Source organism: Primulina eburnea, chromosome 9 (assembly GCF_022965805.1).
Source record: "Primulina eburnea isolate SZY01 chromosome 9, ASM2296580v1, whole genome shotgun sequence".
NCBI classification, from domain to species: domain Eukaryota; kingdom Viridiplantae; phylum Streptophyta; class Magnoliopsida; order Lamiales; family Gesneriaceae; genus Primulina; species Primulina eburnea.
The window spans coordinates 14493510-14514157 of NC_133109.1; the positions used below are offsets into that span (position 1 = coordinate 14493510).

Consider the following 20648-nt stretch of genomic DNA (forward strand, 5'->3'; position numbering starts at 1 on the left):
TTACAGACACTTCTTACCTCACCAATATTTTTGTCTAATCTAAAATTACCTTCATTTAAGCCCACCTAAAATCAAATTTATTGACCCGATATTACGTATCTGGCAGGATCTTCCAGCACCCTTGAAATCTTGCTCACAATCTTCCAGCAAGTTTAACCAGCATCCAGCTGGATGTCCCATCAGCATCTGCTAATCATCTATCATCCGATGGATAGCTTAACTGACCATTATTATTTATTATCACCAAAATTTAAAATAATTTTAATTCTTAAAATTTGATGCATGGAAAATTTTACGGGTTTTCTTTTAAACATTTGCAATATTTATATATAAATAAATAATAAAGTTCCGCAAATAGAAATGTTTGGATGTGAAAAAACCAACAGGATACATGAATGCCCATCCAAATTTAAGGATCGATCCAAATATGATCTTTAAGACATGTAAAATTCGTTCCTTGAAAATATTTTGGTTCAATTTAACACTGACTTTTTTAATTAGTTCGATTTTGTTTAATTCAGTCCAATCTTTATGAACATTGTTACTGTTCCAATTTACTAGCTTTTCTTGAATATTACTTTCGATCGGTCCATTTTATACAAAAATAAATCGATTGTTAATGTTGAGTGAATGTATTTGATTGGTTGCCCATTGGATAAGTCTCATCTGAAGACTACAACCAACCCCAAGTACGAATTTTTGGCTTTGTTTTCTTTACTGGTCACATCAGGATAACATAAAATTGACGGTGGATGATATACTAATTCGACACTACCATCGACGACATAAATATTTAGTCTGATAGGATAAAATCGTTGTGGTGTTCCATAGGTGTTTGAGTTAGTGGAATATGCGATAACTTGATTAATGGTTGAATTTGATTTCTCTTGTCAACACTTTTTCGGACAAGCTGTTAAACCTGATTTGCAAGTTATTGTATTAGTTCGAAGGTTTACCCATGTCCACCAAAAGAGTAACAACCGCGGGTTTCCGTAATTAATAGAGACATGGCTAAAAAAGTAAGTAAAATAGAGTGAAATGATTGTTTGAATTTTGTTTTCAGAATATCAATGAAATATTTCAGGATAAATCAAACTCAATGTGGATGTTACCTAATTACCAAATGCAATTCATTCTGTAATTAAAACATACTTTCTGTACAACAATTCTATAGTCTTTCTAGTTGACAGCGGTAAGAGGAAGCCGAGAGTCTCTCAAAGAAACAACAGCCTCTAACATTTGCTTTACCTCTCCATTCGCCTGCTTTAAAGATTTCGCGTCCCAGAATGACTTGAGCAATTCTTCGAAAGATGGGGTCCTGAGTTCCTCAATGGAAGAAATGCTTGGAATGTTGATCGCTCTCTTCTTCAGTGTCGAGCAGCATTGTTGATCCACCTAATATTGTCAATTAAGCATGTGTATTACGCAACATAAACTTTTCATGCATATCTGTTTTGCTCTGTACTTGGTTGTGGATTCAATCCAGTAATTTTTTTTTCTAAATTTGACAAGCAACAAAATCTCATATGAGAGACTCCTACCGCATAGTCTTCTATAAGGCATTTTCCTGCATTTTCTGTGATTTCCAAAATCTTGTGATGATGCCCACTGTTCAATTCTTGTAAGTCCCCACAACAAGTAACAATCATGGAATCAAGATTCGTGCATGCCTCACGGTCAAGTTGTAATGAACCTGCAAGTTAATGAAATGAAATGGATGTCGAGAATAATATGCAGTGGATGAAATAAATATAAACTAGTTATCTTACTGTCAATGGACGAGAGCAGATTTTTGCTTTCAATATCTGCATCTTCAATAGCAGAGCTCACAGCAGAAGTAAACCGTCCACGCAATAGTGCATTGGTGCCCATTTCTCTCCTATAGTTAGGTCACATATAAACATAAAATTACGATAATGTGCAGGTGAAACTTTAAAGCTTGAATATTGGGATTTGTACTAACCTAACTATTTCATTCATTGAAGCAACATTGCTCTTCTCTAGACTATGCAGGGATTCTTGAGCATTTTTCCACTGTTGGGCACCCAATTTTGCTTGTTCCATACTGTGTAGTTTTTTAGTTGTTCAGAATGAGCAACCCCAGTTGAGAATTATAGACATGACAGGGAAGGGAATTTATAATTTGTGAAACTAACCATTTATACAAGACATCCTCCATGTCATTTTTACCACTTTCCACTGACGCTGTGTTCTCAAGATAATGGGATTCAGCGCTCTCCATGTAACTTGTCCATTCAGCTTTGATAAAACAAGTAGTATCTTGCATAATTGACATCTCCTGCTGTAAACTAGTTGTTCTGCTAGCTGCACTCATCCTAAGTCCATCAATCGCACATTGAACCTGGTAACAAAAACGCGAAAAGGACATAATAATTTATTATCATTTGAGTACCAATATTAAAAGAACAAGAGACTGTGATATTCGACCCATAATAATTTTTTTATCATTTGACTAACAATATTAAAACAATAAGAGACTATTTCTGAGGTTTTGCAAGTATCACTTTTTAATGCATAAATCGTTTTGCATCTTTTATCTTTGTTGGCCGAATGAAAATAAAACGGAAAATGGCAACTAGGCAATTTGGCAGATTTAATCATGTTTAGGAACTTGAAAATGGTAATCAAAACGAAGTGGGAAAATTATATATAGGTTTTGCAAGTTCACATTTTGCATCTTTTATCTTTGTTGGCCGAATAAAAATAAAACTGAAAATGGCAACTGGGTATATATATATATATAGATAAAGTTGAGGACATGATAGTAACCATCTAGAAAGGACACCGACTTTTTTTTCCAACTTTATAATTATATGATATTAATATTATGTTAGAGAAAATGTGAATAAAATGGAAATGTGAATGGAAATGTGGTTGTCCCACATTGGAAGCTTAGAGAAAAGTTTTCCTCCTTATTAGTTCTAGTGTGGACTAAGGGTTTGGGCCCCAAGGGGTACCAAAGCTTTTAGAAGGGGGGAGACGCTACTAGGCTAGGTCTCGGTGATTTAAACACACGCGCGCGCCCGCCCGACCCGGCCCGGAGCGGTGAGGTGTGGTGTGGTGTGGTGTTTGACCAATATTTATCTTTTTGGACCAAAATTATTTGATGAAATAAATTTTGTTGGTGTTCAAAACAGTAGATGGTGCGCCCTTGCGCGAGTTCCTGCGCGGATGCGGCATTCTTGCTTGCGAACAGAATGCAGCGCGCGGCCGCACATGATGTCGCGCAGCCGCGCGCGCCACACTGGTCTTTCGGTGTGCGCGGACAGAAGCCAGTGCGCGGCAGCGCATGAAGTCGCGCGCGCCACACTGACATTCAGTGCACGCAGAACAGAACCATGCGCGCGGCCGCGCGTCATGTCGCGCAGGTGCGCGCGCGCCTCTGGTTCTGAATGTGCGAAACGCCACACACGCCAATATTGTACTCCTTCACCGAAACAACACATCTAGTCAACCAAGGTTGCATCTTCTGGACGATAGGGTGTGTCCATTCGAGCCAAGCTTTGGTGTTCTATAAATATCCCCTACCTACATTATTTTGCGCACGTTTTTTGCATCAATTTCTTCCTCCATATTGCTGCAAGATTTCTTTTATACTCACTTGAAAGTTATAGCATTTTGTGTTCGTTGGAATCAAGAGATCGTTGTGCTACCTCTCTTGACACTAGTCGTTGTATCTTAGAGACGATTGTCGTTAACGTGAAGCACTAGTACACGGGCAATATCGTCTTGTGGATAAAGGATTTATCCTTGCCTCGACTTAAAGAATCGTTGCTGTTAATTTGTTCAGAATTTTCGAGAAGCACACCAGGTACTTTCAACAAGCGCAAGACGATATTCGTGTTCTACTATCTCTGAATTCTGAAAATGTCGAGCACATCATTCTCTCCCATTGCTACTGCTCCTGCTCATGGTGAAAAGCCATCGAAGTTCACCGGTGCCGACTTCAAACGTTGGCAACAGAAAATGCTGTTCTATCTCACTACCCTAAGCCTGTCTCGATTTTTGAAAGAGGATCCACCTACAATTGCAGAAGATGATACCGATACCCAAAGGAGAAATGCTGTGGATGCTTGGAATCACAGCGATTTCTTATGCAGGAATTACATACTAAATGGCCTTGATGACACACTTTATAGTGTTTATTGCTCAGTAAAGACTGCTAAGGAATTGTGGGATTCCTTGGAGAAAAAGTACAAGACGGAGGATGCGGGCATCAAGAAGTTTGTTGTTGGTAAATTCCTAGACTTCAAAATGACCGACTCCAAAACTATTATTAGCCAAGTGCAGGAATTTCAGATCATTCTCCATGACTTGCTTTCTGAGGGAATGTTATTGAATGAGCCCTTCCAAGTAGCAGCACTCATCGAAAAGTTACCACCTATGTGGAAGGACTTCAAAAACTATCTCAAGCACAAGCGAAAGGAAGTGAAACTTGAAGATCTAATAGTGAGACTTAGAATCGAGGAAGACAACCGAAACTGTGAAGCCAAGTCATATAAAAAGGCGATGGAATCTGAAGCTAAAGCAAATCTAGCGGAATCAAGTACTAATCACAAGAGAAAGCGACCGAACGATGACAAGAAACAAGGAAAAGCCAAGAAGTTCAAAGGGAATTGCTTCAATTGTGGCAAGCCGAATCACATGGCAAAAGATTGTCGTCTTCCAAAAAGAGACAATACAAAACAGAAACAAAGGCAAGCAAATGTCGTCGAAGAACGGTATGTACCAATTGATATGTCACAACTTGATTTATCTGCTGTTATATGTGAAGCCAACTTGGTGGACAATCCAAGAGAGTGGTGGATAGACACTGGATCTACCAGCCACGTTTGTGCCAACAAGGAGATGTTTTCATCCTACTCTCCCAACAGTGAAAGAAAACTATTTATGGGGAACTCTACAACGTCTGATGTCGTAGGAGTTGGAGAAGTAGTGCTGAAGATGACTTCAGGCAAGGAAGTAACGCTCAAGAATGTACTACATGTGCCGGACATTCGGAAGAACTTGGTTTCTGGTTCTTTGTTGAGTAAGGCCGGTTTTAGGCTTGTGTTCGAATCGGACAAATTTGTGTTAACCAAGAGTGGTGTTTTTATAGGCAAAGGGTACCAAGATAATGGGCTCTTCAAGATGAATGTAATGAATGTTATCCGCCAAGAGGCGAAGAATAAAGTTATAAATTCTGCGTACTTGATTGAAAGTCCAAATTTATGGCATGAAAGATTGGGACATGTTAACTTTAACACGTTGCAAAGACTTGCTAATCAAAATGTAATACCTACATTTAAAAAGGATCCACAACACAAGTGTGAGATCTGTGTTGAAGTAAAAATGGCAAAGGTCCCTTTCCATTCGATAACGAGAAGTACTACGCCGCTTGAATTAATCCATACTGATATATGTGATTTGAAATATGTTCAAACTCGAGGTGGCAAGAAGTATTTCATAACATTCATTGATGATTGCACAAGGTTTTGCTATGTATACTTGTTGAAAAGCAAAGATGAAGCAATAGAAACATTCAAAGCTTATAAGAATGAAGTCGAGAATCAACTAAGTTCAAAGATCAAAATGATAAGAAGTGATCGAGGTGGAGAGTATGTTGCTCCGTTTGAAGAATTTTGCACAAACAATGGCATAATTCATCAAACTACAGCTCCATACTCACCTCAATCAAACGGAGTAGCAGAACGCAAGAATCGTACTCTTAAGGAGATGATGAATGCGTTGTTGATAAACTCAGGCTTACCCCAAAACTTGTGGGGGGAAGCGATTCTCTCAGCGAACTACATTCTCAATAAGATACCATTCAAAGGAAACAATGAGACTCCATATGAGAAATGGAAAAAGCGTAAACCATCTTACAAATACCTCAAAGTGTGGGGGTGTTTGGCTAAAGTAGAAATACCAAAGCCAAAACAAGTTAAGATTGGGCCTAAAACAATTGACTGCATCTTCATTGGATATGCAACTAATAGTAGTGCATATCGCTTCTTAGTGCACAAATCTGAAGTTCCTGATATCAATGAGGGAACGATAATTGAATCAAGGAACGCCGTGTTCTTTGAAAATATGTTTCCTTGTAAAGAAAGGAAAGAATCCCGTCTAAACAAAAGACCTTATGAAACTTCGATTGCACCCGTTCAAGGCAATGAAGATATAAGGCGAAGTAAGAGAGCAAGAGTTGAAAAGTCATTTGGTCCCGATTTTCTAACATACATGTTAGATAATGAACCAAGAACTATTCAAGAGGCTCTGTCAAATCCAGAAGCTCCTTTCTGGAAAGAAGCAATCAAAAGTGAAATAGATTCCATAATGTACAACCACACATGAGAGTTAGTTGATCTTCCTCCGGGTTGTAAACCTTTAGGATGCAAATGGATCCTTAAAAGGAAATACAAAGAAGATGGATCTATAGATAAGTATAAAGCTCGATTGGTTGCCAAAGGGTTTAGACAACAAGAGGGATATGATTTCTTTGACACATACTCTCCAGTTACGAGAATCACATCCATTCGTGTTCTCATAGCCATTGCAGCGTTGCATGACCTTGAGATTCATCAAATGGATGTTAAAACAGCGTTTCTAAATGGAGTATTGGAAGAAGAAATCTATATGGAACAACAAACCCGGACAAGAGAAAAAGGTTTGTAAACTTGTCAAGTCCCTATACGGACTCAAACAAGCACCTAAACAGTGGCATGAAAAATTTGATACCACAATGATATCAAATGGTTTCAAAATCAATGAGTGTGACAAGTGCGTCTACATTAAAGGAAATGAAAATGTATATGTAATTGTTTGCCTCTATGTAGATGACATGTTAATCATGGGAAATGATCATGAGTTGATCATGAATACTAAGAAAATGTTGAAAAAACATTTTGATATGAAAGACTTGGGGTTATGTGATATAATATTAGGGATTAAAATCTCTAGGAATTCTGAAGGAATTATATTATCACAAACTCATTATGTTGAAAAGGTTCTTGAAAGATTCAAGGCACTCGACAATCCTTCGGCAAGAACACCTTTAGATTTGGGTGTTCATTTAGCAAAGAATCGAGGAGAACCTATTGATCAACTAGAATATGCACGGATAATCGGTAGTCTAATGTACTTGACTAATTGTACCCGACCAGATCTTGCATATTCCGTAAACAAGTTAAGTAGGTTTACAAGCAATCCAAATAAGGACCATTGGAAAGCCTTGACGAGAGTGCTTGGATATTTAAAATACACCATGAACTTTGGATTGGTATATACGAAATATCCAGCAGTATTGGAAGGATACTGTGATGCAAATTGGATATCTGACACAAAAGACTCCAAGTCCACAAGTGGATATGTGTTCACGATTGGTGGAGGAGCGGTGTCATGAAAATCTTCTAGGCAAACATGTATAGCTCGATCCACGATGGAATCCGAGTTTATTGTTTTGGACAAAGCAGGAGAAGAAGCCGAGTGGCTAAGAAACTTCCTAGAAGATATTCCTTGTTGGAATAAACCAGTGTCTTCTATTGTTATTCATTGTGATAGTCAATCAGCAATAGGAAGAGCACAAAGCAGTATGTACAATGGTAAGTCTCGACATATTCGTCGGAGACATAATACCATAAGACAATTGATCTCTAATGGGGTTATTTCTGTTGAATATGTGAAATCAAAGGAAAACCTAGCGGATCCGTTTACTAAAAGTATAAATCGAGATCAATTGTACAAGCTAATAAGGGGAATGGGCTTGAAAGCCACAAAATAAAAATGTTTATAGCGGTAACCCAACCTTGTGAATTGGAGATCCCAAAACTTTGGTTCAATGGGAAAACTAAGTTATAAACATTGGTTGAACACTTGGAAACAATGAAGGCTCATTCTTAAAACGTCCAAGTAAAATGTACCTGCAACATGTGGTGAGGTTAAGTTTTCTTTTAGTGATTCCTATACCTAAGAGGTAGAGTATGGCAGGATACTCTTGATAGGAGATCACCTATATAAGTGCGAAGTGATGGCCGCTTCAAGAACGCTTATGAATCTAAGATATGGTCCAGGGCCGAAACGGACACAACATGAGAACAAAATATGTTAGAGCTATTATTGTGTAAATGCTGTTGTCTTGGTTTACACAAACGGTTGAATGGTTCAAGACATCGCGTCACCAAGCAACTAGTAAATCCGATAGTATTTTACTACGGAAGGTTCAAAGCCAAAAGCTACCTTTCCCGATGCAATAGTAGTTCAAAAGAATTCAAGTGGATTTGCATACATGCATAAATTTCATTCATGTGGGGGATTGTTAGAGAAAATGTGAATAAAATGGAAATGTGAATGGAAATGTGGTTGTCCTACATTGGAAGCTTAGAGAAAAGTTTTCCTCCTTATTAGTTCTAGTGTGGACTAAGGGTTTGGGCCCCAAGGGGTACCAAAGCTTTTAGAAGGGGGGAGACGCTACTAGGCTAGGTCTCGGTGATTTAAACACACGCGCGCGCCCGCCCGGCGCGGTGCGGTGAGGTGTGGTGTGGTGTTTGACCAATATTTATCTTTTTGGACCAAAATTATTTGATGAAATAAATTTTGTTGGTGTTCAAAACAGTAGATGGTGCGCCCTTGCGCGAGTTCCTGCGCGGATGCGGCATTCTTGCTTGCGAACAGAATGCAGCGCGCGGCCGCACATGATGTCGCGCAGCCGCGCGCGCCACACTGGTCTTTCGGTGTGCGGGGACAGAATCCAGTGCGCGGCAGCGCATGAACACTGACATTCAGTGCACGCAGAACAGAACCATGCGCGCGGCCGCGCGTCATGTCGCGCAGGTGCGTGCGCGCCTCTGGTTCTGAATGTGCGAAACGCCACACACGCCAATGTTGTACTCCTTCACCGAAACAACACATCTAGTCAACCAAGGTTGCATCTTCTGGACGATAGGGTGTGACCATTCGAGCCAAGCTTTGGTGTTCTATAAATATCCCCTACCTGCATTATTTTGCGCACGTTTTTTGCATCAATTTCTTCCTCCATATTGCTGCAAGATTTCTTTTATACTCACTTGAAAGTTATAGCATTTTGTGTTCGTTGGAATCAAGAGATCGTTGTGCTACCTCTCTTGACACTAGTCGTTGTATCTTAGAGACGATTGTCGTTAACGTGAAGCACTAGTACACGGGCAATATCGTCTTGCGGATAAAGGATTTATCCTTGCCTCGACTTAAAGAATCGTTGCTGTTAATTTGTTCAGAATTTTCGAGAAGCACACCAGGTACTTTCAACATATTACACTTTTGTTATATATTTTTTTATTTTAACAATTCAAATATCAATATAGTCGTGCCATAATTTTTCAAATTTCACTTTAGTCCATCGATAATGATAAAAAAAGACTGTAAACATATGCATCGCGTGTGCCATATATATATGTGTGTGTGTTGTGAAAGATCAATCTTAAGTTTCCCACAGGTGACAATTTTTACGTGAAAGTTCAAAATGAAAATCCAAGTGATTCATTAAATTTGTCCATTTAAAGGTGCATACCACTTTTTGCTTTCGAGCATTTGAACCAGCAAGCAGCTCTGCCACTTTTTCTAGCAGTTGCTTTTCTTCTTGAGCAGCACACTCCTATGAAAAAATTGAACATCCACTCAGAAATAGTTTGTTGTGTAAGCTTAATGAAGTTTTTAAACAAAGAAAGTAAACCTCAAACTTCTTTTCTAATTCAGATAATTTCCAATTATTAGTTGTCTGTGCTTCTTCCACAATCTGGCCCAATTTTGTGGCATGCCCATCTAAAGTCTTGAAGAAGTTTACAGTTATTTGAGAAATTGATCTAGTGGTTTCAACTGCTCTGCTGTGAGCCTGAAAAGAACATTGCAATTAATTAGATGATGAACGAAACAAAAACCATCTTCCATCCTGTAAATTGAGAAATGCCAACCTCATGTTGCTGTTGCGCATATACAGTTAATTTCTTCTCCTGACTGTGCAGGCTATTTTGAAGGTCATTAAGTAAAGTATCAGCCTCTGAAGCAATTCCTTTGAGAAGCTGCACAACAGAATCATTCGTGCTGAAATAAGGTTCTATGATTTTTCTCAAAGCAATATTCAATAAATTCACACCTCCTCTAGTGCAGAAGAATGCTTAGAAACTTCGGAACTCAGTTGACCAGATGTTGATTGAGAGTTACCATAAAGATGTCCGGCTAAATCATCTAAAACCTTTATACCAGAACCATACATCGTTTTCAAGTTTTTAAGGCACTCCCGGAGCTCTCCAGCAGCCTAGAAATGCAACAGATCAGAAACTCTATTGACTAGGAACTTTAAAATACAACGGGTGTCCCTATCTAACCGACATACCTCAGTCTTTGTGGTTACAAATGACTGCATGTCTTCTTTCATCTCCTTCAGTTGTTGTTCTTGCTGAGTGGTAGAAGATGCCACAGATTTGTGTAAGATCTCAAGTTGCTTAGTCAACTGAGACTGGAAATTTTGAATAAGAATCTTATTCCCATCTTCTATTTTGTCTTTGCGTTCTACAGATTTCAAAATACTTCCATTATATAGGATCATTCGCTGAGATATTTCAGCATATTATTTGTTCAAAGTCAAGATGCAAACCAATCTTGGCAAATAGGTTTTGGACATCTGATACAGCATTCTCCAATTCTGCTCGAAACTCATGGGCACGCTCAACAAGTGATTTCTCTAGGAAAAAGTAATCAAGTGAAAATTTCATAAAACTGGCCCCTTTAAGTTCAACAACTAAGAAACTAATGGTAAATCGAAAGATGTTAAACAATTAAAATTGATGAAAAATCAAATTAGATTTCGGATGCCACAACAAGTGATGGAATGGCTAATAATATCATATTTATGGCTTGATATTCAGCATAAATGGCACGTACCAGACTTGAGAAGATTGGATACAAGGTAATCTTTTTCTTTGATCGTTGCATTTGCCTGCTTGTGCCTTCCTTCAAGATCAAGCAATGAATGTTCAGTTTCTTGTAGCTTTTTCTGAATATGAATAGAACCCAAATCATTCCTCCACATCAAAGCAGAAGGGAAAAAGATTATAATTGTAAACAGTCAAATAATACCTCGGTCTTTTCAAGTTTATCACATAATTCAACAGTCAACTGCTGTTGAGAATCGTACAATTCCTGGAGTTCCAATAGTTGCTGCGCACAAAATTGAAAATTTTGTGATAACTCTTTGAGTTTCCATAGAGCACACCAAAAAGACTAAGGTTAAAAAAATGTGTTAGTTTTACCTTGTCCCTGGATTCTAAATCGAGTTCCATGCGCTCTATTTTTTCGGACATGGCCTGAAACAATAGAAAAAAACATGGCTGTCATATCATGGGCATGGGGAATCACATTAAATAATTTCAGCAAACACCATCAAACCTTTTTATCAGACTCATCCTGGAGATAACGTTCACGTGGTATATAGATTCCATTCTTCTCCCTTGCAGCATATACCTCTGAAGCATATTAGGTCATTATTTATATGCATAGAAGTTTAGATTGCTTTGAAGAACTTAACAACCGTAGATAAAGTTCATAACACACTTGCAAACACTGAGAACAACCTTGCTTTAGTCGATCAATTTCAGAATATAGATCCTTCATTATTGCAGATTTCATCATTTTTTGATTGATCTGTAATAACAACCATGTACTAGTTGATTAGTCCACACTGTCAAATAATCAGCCGAAGAAAGGAAGAATTTTATCCAAATATTCAAGACCACTAACCTCGGGTTTGTTCTTTATGTTTTTTGCACGGTGAGCATAATCCAGAGTGCTAAGTGTCTCTTCCAAACAATGGATGGAAGGTGATATTGTTGCAATTATACAAGTCTTCGTTTTCCCCCCAAGAGAATCTCTAAGCAACCTTGTCAACTTGCTATCCCTGAGATTTCACATGACATTAATCATTTTGAAACACACCTGGATAATGGACATCCGGTTAACAAGGAAAAATGAATTGTTTTTTTACCTGTAGGGTACGTGAATAGAATGCTCAACCAAAGCATTTATGACTCGACCAAGGGTCAGCAAGCTCTTGTTGATTTCACCTGCTTCCCTTGCTCTGCCCTGAAATTGTAGACACGATCATTTATACACACACACACACATTCAGTTAAAATTATGATGACCTCTATCCCCATTGTGGAGATTAATGAACAGATAGAGAAGGAAAAAAATCAGATAATTTGCATTTTCTAACCTCTCTGGCACCAGACCGTGAAATATTTTCTGAACCAGCAAGATCAACCAAATTAAGCTTCCCACATTTGATCATCTCCTCTCCTTCTGGAGTAGACTCCTTTATGTGAATTGTGATTGAAAAGATAGAGTGAGAACGGCTGCTCTGTTTGTTAAGAAGAGTCTCTGCTGTTCTCCTTTTAGCAGAACCTTTCTCTAGGATTCTATAGATTTCATTTGCGGTGGTCACAATCTCCTCTTCCAATCCCCTAACAAGGACTCCACCTTTTCCGTCCTCCATAAGCGCTATTGGTTTCTTTGACTTATCATCTATGAATTTTGAACATTCTTCCTGTGCCAAAAGATCTGTAATTTCCTCATTGTAGAGTTCCAAGAATGTCACTTTCATGCTGTACTCAGCATTTTGAGCCTCTAGGATATCAAATATTTGCCTAACAGCTCTTGGAATAACTCCACCATCATTCGTAATATCACCGTTCTAAGCAAGAAGTCAAATCATTAAGATAAAGTGGCACATGATACATCTCGAAACAAGTACAGCTAGAGAGGACATAAACCAAACCTTTTTTCTTGATCCACCCTCCATTGTGTAAGTTTTGCCTGTTCCAGTTTGCCCATAGGCAAAAATGGTGCAATTGTACCCCTCCAGAACCTCAAAAACCATGGGGCAGATTGACTGATCATATATATCCTTTTGCTGAGATGTTGGACCAAATATCTAAAACAAAAATCCAGAAATGAAGTTGCATTATTAACAGACCGTGCATTGACACCTGAGAAAAAGAGAAATTATACGGGGGGAAACAGTCAGAACTTAAAATAGAAACTAAGGGGAAAAAACAACCCATTCAACTACCCGGTTGCTATTTAATGAACAACCAGAACCATATGGTTTAAACAACCTTCAACAACGTTGCCTGTTATATAATGAATAGCCATAAGTCTGAAAATAGAGCGAACTTGTACAATTTTCAGTTCTTTATATTTGTACTCTTTAATATTCCCCAAATTTATACGTACAACAAAAACATGTAGGCAGGAGAAGATATATCAGACCTTGTCAAAGTTGAAAGTCCTATCAATCTGCTTATTGGCAATATTCTGAATAGCACAAATTTCTCTTCTGTTTTCATTGCAAGAAATCACCACAGGAGTATGCACTCTCGCTTCATCCTCACTCAATGGCCTGATAAAACATAAATATAGCCCATGAGAATTCCATTAAAAAAAAAAACCATTCAAATCAAAACACTCGAGGGAAAAAATAGGTTCACCTGCATCGCACAATAACCTGCACATTGACACCTCCTTTATCCTTGTCATTCTTTCCGTTCAAACTACCATCCCCAGATCGCAGATCTCTCGCTGTCTTATCGCTGGAACGTGGGGTGTGTGACGGCGATATCGGCACCATTCCACCTCCTCCCCTTCTATCCATTCACCGCAATCACTATTAAATTAAGCCTGTTTCACTGCCACACAAGGCAAATCCAGCTCAGAAAAAATCAAATCAAGTCGCATTAAACCCAAATGAAAATATCTACAGACAAAACATACCACAAAACGAAAAAACACAATGTGGCTTCTTTAATAAGAAAAAAATCGTAAGAACTGAACAAACAACCGACAAATCACGAAAACAGTCGATTTATGATTCGAAAACAACAAAGCAACTAAAAGATCAGAAGAATCGCAGCAAAATACGATTACTGTGAATAAAAATTTAAAGGCATACATGTGCTTACAGTAGAAGTGGTGAAGCGGCCGGCAAATAAAGGGAGATTGAACAATGAATAGCAGCACAAATGGCGATACCTTCCGAGACAGTACAGTGACCAGATTGAGTGCGAAGTTTTGGAACTTTTACTTATAATAATAATAAAAGAAAAGGAGTAGAGAGAGAGAGATTACACTCAAAAAATATGGCCGTTATGGATTGTCGGGTTTGAATTTGTTAGTTCCATAAGCGATGACGACAGTCTAAAACGTCCCCGTTTGTGCGAGAGATTTTGACCGTTGTAAATATACATTATATACTTCGTAGTTGGATGAAATCATTTAGTCCATTTGAATGAATTTGAATGAAAATTTGAAATTCCTATTATTATAAGCTAACGCATAATATGGATGTAAGAAACACACAAAACTGATTTTCGAAGTCAATGTCGTGAATCACTTTTTTAGTAATTGCAAACACTTAGATAAATAAAAGTTAAAAACTCAAAATCAGAAGGAAATAATGTTTGAAAAATAAATAATTTTAATACTAACTTCTATCAGTATAAATTTTATAGAAGCACATTCAACATCCAACTAGATTCTAGATTCCAGTTAAATTATAGTAGAAGGTATTTATTTTAGTAACAATTTACGTTTTTATCCAATTATAATATTCATTTTATATGTATATTCATGCAAGATGCATATATATAAAGCTCATGAATATACTTTAGTACAGTGAGGTCTTCTTCGCAAGATTGATAATGAAATTCATCCTTGTCGATTCAGCCGCAAAAAATAAGGGTAAAAGTTTCTTGAATTCGAGACTAGATTATGTGATGTTAATATTGCGTTTTATTTTTATGGACATAAAGATGTCCAATCATACAAATAGATGACCGCTCTCCTTCGGACTTTCCTAGTAGTTATAACCTATTGAGTGGAATAATCAACGGTTATAGTTGTACAACATTGGTCCATAGACCCAGGACAATGTGGAGGTTCTACGTACTAGCACTGCACTTTAAATCATTTACCGACTCCACGAAGATCATCATGTGGCGAGATTAGATGCAGCTCCGACATATGTTGGAGCCAATGCATTATAGTCGACGATTCATCTTTCACTACATGTGTAAATATCCCATGTAATAGTGTAGGGAATCTCTGGATAAAATAAGAAATGTGCTTTAGAGGAGGTGATTCTCTAGTTGCACTTCCGATGAACTATTATTACTCAAAAATACATAACATCATTATTGAATTCATATGAAATATATATATATCAATGATTGCAGATAATGAGATGAAGAGACAATATTGTACACTAAACATAACCTATTAATTCTTGAACGCACTACCAATGATACCTAGGAAATCATGAGACAGTGTTACTAGACACTCTTATCGTACGATCAGACTTGAGTTCTGACATTCTTGTGATCAAGGTGATTGATGCACGTAATGAGGCTAATTATGATAAGTACATAAAAGAGATAAATGTTGTCTTGAATCGTATAAGTTGTTAACACAGGCTAATTGTATTCATGAATCATTGATGGTCACAAAAAGTATTGGATTCTGTATGTTAGGATCGGTTAATACAAGTAAGGTATCTAGAAGGGAGGGATAAACACTTAGGCTTCTTGAGATATTTTTCGAATGTTGAATCAGTTCTTCAAAGAACTGATCCTGAAGTCTTGTATGTCAATATTGATCATTTAGCTAAAATAGTGCGAAAATAAATGAAGGATATATTTGAATATTTTGACTAGGGTACTGTGATAATTGAATGGAAAAAAAGTTGAACACATGAATTTTTGTACATCACGTTAACTCTTCTATCTCAAAGATAGGTATTCACTAAAATATTTTGATTAATTATAATAGCATGTAATAGCACACTCCAGTTTGGAATTAAATACTGCGAAACTGAAACTCTTAGTTTGTCTTACACTTATTAGTTGATAACTGAATCGCTCAAATGAATAACCTGATTACTACAAATAGATCAGTGAACTGTGAGCTTGAGATTGCGATTTGCAAACTGAATATAAAATTAAAAGTGAATCGCAACTGACTCGATAACTGATTGTTTAACCTTTTTCGAAACTGAACTCCTCAACTATGTATAGTCTTCTATTCCAACGATCACATTGAATGCATTTAATGAATAATATATGTTGAATCGTCTTTTAAACGATGTATCATACGGTTATCCTTCGTCTATTCTGCTTAAGTACAGAGTGTCAGTTTGTTTGCTGATATTCAAACTTGTAACTGATGACGTGGCTAACTGATCATGAGTCAAACTGGTCGACTAATCAGTTCAGTCGGTCTATACATGATAATAAGTTCTAAGTGATGTCCTTTCGTTTGAACGTTATGTTGGCTTCAGTTTAAGTATTTCAATCATGCTTATATCAGTTCTGCGAATAATACATTCAGTTATGATATCCAATATCTGAATCTTCAGTTATAGGAATTACTTATATTTTTGAGAACTTAGTTTTTTTACTTCATTTCTACTTAGTATTTTTCAGTCTGATGATTCTTCTTTAGTTTTGAGATTAGTTTCGTGCTTCCAGTTCAGTTACTGTTCAGTTCGGATCTTCAGTTCGATTACTGAGTGGTTTATCAAACTCTGAAACTTATAATTTCCAACAATTTTCCCATTTTCGATGTTTGAAAAAGCTTATAATACTTTGTCCATTTTCTTTGTGGGATCCATGCAAATACTTTGTCCTGGTGTGATTTTGAAAATTGAAATTTAATAATTAAGGCAAATCATACATAAATCTATTTTTATTAAATTAATACTCGATTATTTAATAATCTCCATCAGGATTTGACATGGAATAAAAAAAAAATATAACTCCCTGATTCACTTTAATTAAATTTACTATAATCATCCAAATTATTTTTGAAATATAAATTGCTGTTACTTGTTATTTTTTATTTAAAACTTGGTCTGGATTACATCTTATCAGTTACTTTACTTGTTGAATATTAAAAAAAAATTGTTAGATGTGTTGATGATTAGTTTATCATTATGTATCATTAGCATATATGTTAAACATTTTAAAATAATTTTTTGTGTGAAGATTATTGTGTTTCTATTTTATGCATTAAAGAACACCAAATGTTCAAGCGTCACGTACACTTATATTTCTTTCTCAAAACGGGATATGCAATGGATTCCCGACTTGGGATATATAGAGAGGAAGCGCGACAATTATTGCACCCCTCATGAGAATCAAAAACATGATATTGACTCCGATATCAATTGTAGAATCAAAAACTTTTCACTTTATCAAAAGTCATAGCTTGTGGTAACAGTGAAACTCCAATATTAAATTGTACAATATTTCAAGTTTCATGCTTCTATTATTCTCCTAGCTGATACGGTTATTACACATCAACAATTTCTATGAAAGATTTGGACCATTTTGGATTTCAAAATTTTAATATAAATCCACAATATAGTAATTTTAATATATACATATACTTTAGTTTTTATTTTAAACTATTTTTTGAATCAAAATAACTCGTTTCAAATTATTCATTATTGAAGTAATCTCAAATTCATTTTTAAAAATCACCCCAGGAATTAAAATTATTGAGTAGCAATAATTGTGCGTGCTGAAGAATGATAGAAATAGAACATTCAATCTAATGAGATTTCAAAAAAAATTAATTCCACAAGTAGTTACCACTAGATATATTTTTTTTTGAGAAGACAATCGCCTATGGAAACAATTCGATGCAACATAGTCTAGACTTGCATTTTGATGGATGAATTTAAAATCAATAGATTCGATTATAATTTTATTGTTAACAATTAAACTGTTAGAGTAGGTGCCTAGCGAACCAACATCTGGCTTAGGCTTTATTGATTATTATGTAAAAATAATCTTTAATTTAATAATATTTTACGGTTTTATCTAATTATGATATATGTACCATGAGGTATTCTAGCAACGTAAGATTATTAAACTCATTAGGAAGCGTACTATATATTCTAAACATGTTCATTGTCAATTCAACCGCCTAAAATAAAGATAAAAATCGCCTGAGTTTGAGACTAGCATATGTTATATAAACATCATGTTTAATTGACAATGGCATGGAGATATCCATTTATAGAGATGAGTGATCATTTGATGATATATTGAAAAACCCTTCATTAGACTTTACAAGCGTTTTTCACTTATCGAGCGGAATAGTCTGTGGTTATGGTTGTACTATATTAGTTTTTAGACTTGGGACAACATGGAGAATCTACATACTAGCAATTAATTTGATCCGTTTACCGACTCCATTGAGGGTCATCAAGTGGTGAGGTTAAGTGTCGTTTCGAAATACGAATAGCCAATGCATTGTAGTCGGGGATTCACCTCTTGCCTACACGTGGATATATCTTATGTGATCTAATGAGTTAATAGTGCAAATAATCTCTAGGCAGAGTAAGACATGTATATTTTGGAAAGATGTTTCCTCTGTTGTACATATAATGTCACTGTTATTACTTAAAGATATATCACATCGTTATTGAATATATTTTCAACTCACTATATACCAATATTTGCATATTCGATCGAGATATATGAGTTGAAGGGACCGTACAGTACGCTAACCATAACTTACGGTTCTTGCAGGCACTATCAGTGATACATTGGGATCATGAGGTGATATTACTAGATGATCTTACCATGACCCGATGGGTGCAATCAGACTTGATTTATGACATTTGGTCGAGGAGTTGATGAAAAGAAAGAGTTAATTAGGGTAGGCACAAACATGAACAAATGTTGTTCTAAATCATATGAAGTTGTGAACAAGAGGTTATTTGTATCCTTGAACCATTGAGGGTCACACAAGTATTATATTTTGTGTTCCCGTTGAGATAATCAAGTTCAAGAAGTTGAATTTGACTAATGTAGTTTGATAGAGAACAAACAAGTTGCTTATAAATAAATTTATGAGTTGATTCCATGTAATTGAATATATGAAAGTTAGCTTAACGTCTAATTAAGTGAAGAGAGTGGAACCAAATGTTTTAATAAAACAGTTCACAAAACTAGCAGGTGCCAGAAATATATTAGTGGAAATTATTGTCCTCTGAAATTTTCATTTTTCATTATACGAACGAGATTTGTATTCTCGATAACACCCACTTCTGAAATAGTAGAACCCACACTCCTATAGTCAGTTGAGGAAACACAAGCTCCTAGAAGATCTAAAAGGTTCTCAAGACCACCTAAAATGATGAGCCTACTTTTGAAGAGGGCTAAGATGAGTTCATACCTGGATGTAATCCAAATACATTCAAAGAAGCATTATCTTATGCTTATTAATCTAAATTGCTTGAAGTCATACAGTCCGAGATGGGCTCCATGTATTCAAACCAAATATGATCCTTAATAGATCCATATGAGGGAATTGTTCACATAAAATGAAAATGAATTTAAAAAAAAAAATTGGGGCCGATGGGAAGGTAACAACATTCAAAGCACGATTGATAGCAAAATCATATATTCAAAGTCAAGTTATTGACTACGAGGAAACATTTTCTCCAGTCGTAATGTTCAAGTCCATTAGAATATTGCTAGCGATAATAGCATGATATGATTATGAAATATGGTAGATGTATGTGAAGACAACGTTTTTTTAATGGTGAAATCAAGGAAGAGATTTACATATCTCAACCTAAAGAATTCATATCAGTAGAAAGTGACCATTAAGTATACAAACTTCGATGATCCGTCTTTGGAATAAAAAAGACATCAAGGAGACTGAACCTCATATTTTACAATGCTATCAAAGAGTTTGCCTTTGTCAAGAATCCCGAGGAACCTTGTGTATACAAGAAGGTTAGCGTGAGTGCAGTGAAATTCATAGTACTTTATATGGATTACATAAATATTCATTAGGAATGATGTAGGGATGTTTCAGTCAACTAAAATATGATTAGCTACTAAATTCTCATGGAATATGGATAAAGCATCCTATGTATTAGAAATACAGATCTATAGGGATAAATCAAAGAGAATGATAGGACTCACCAATCCACTTTTATCGATACCATACTGAGGAGATTTTCTAAGGAGGAGACCAAGAGATGATATCTCTCAATGGTATGACTCTATCTAACTCTAATATACCCTAAGAATAACAACGAGATAGAAACCATGAGACACATCCCATATGCATTTTCTATAGGAAGTATAATGTATGGTATGATATCTACTCGACCTGATATTACCTTTACACTGAGTGTTACAAGCAAATATAAGTAAAATAATGGTTTACTGCATTGGAAAGCCGTGAAAGACATTCTTATGTATTAAGAAGAAATAAAAAATTCATGGTTTACAGGAGTTGAAAATTAAAATTGGAAGAATATAATGATTCTAGCTTCTAATCAGGTTTGAATGATTCGAAATGAACATGTGGATTTCTATTAATGCTCAATTGTGGTTGAAACATCTGCTAATCGTTTTTCTTTAAAATATATCAGAATTTTTTTTACTAATTCATTCGGCCGAAACACTAAGCATTTAAAATATGAATATTTTGTATCATTTGAAAATAAACCAACCCACTATTATTTGAAAATGCAAAAAAAATAATTCAGAGCATAAAATCGTAAAACAACCTAAACTAACATTATTTCGAAAATAAAC

General features: G+C 36.1%; 1 protein-coding gene across 1 annotated transcript; it reads right to left on the reverse strand.

Moving 5' to 3' along the window:
• Positions 1-1048: 1048 nt before the first annotated feature.
• LOC140841297 (kinesin-like protein KIN-5D) lies at positions 1049-14166 on the reverse strand. Its single transcript, XM_073208596.1, has 23 exons — positions 13989-14166; positions 13518-13715; positions 13300-13429; positions 12806-12961; positions 12245-12721; positions 12014-12111; positions 11770-11926; positions 11604-11673; positions 11419-11495; positions 11283-11336; positions 11110-11190; positions 10915-11026; positions 10628-10714; positions 10367-10542; positions 10127-10288; positions 9945-10052; positions 9707-9865; positions 9545-9628; positions 2157-2362; positions 1964-2065; positions 1770-1879; positions 1542-1693; positions 1049-1395 (listed from the first exon to the last, which is right to left on the reverse strand). Exons 2-23 carry the CDS (start codon positions 13679-13681, stop codon positions 1180-1182), a joined length of 3138 nt encoding a protein of 1045 aa, XP_073064697.1. The 5' UTR covers positions 13682-13715; positions 13989-14166; the 3' UTR covers positions 1049-1179.
• Between the last annotated feature and the right edge of the window lie 6482 nt (positions 14167-20648).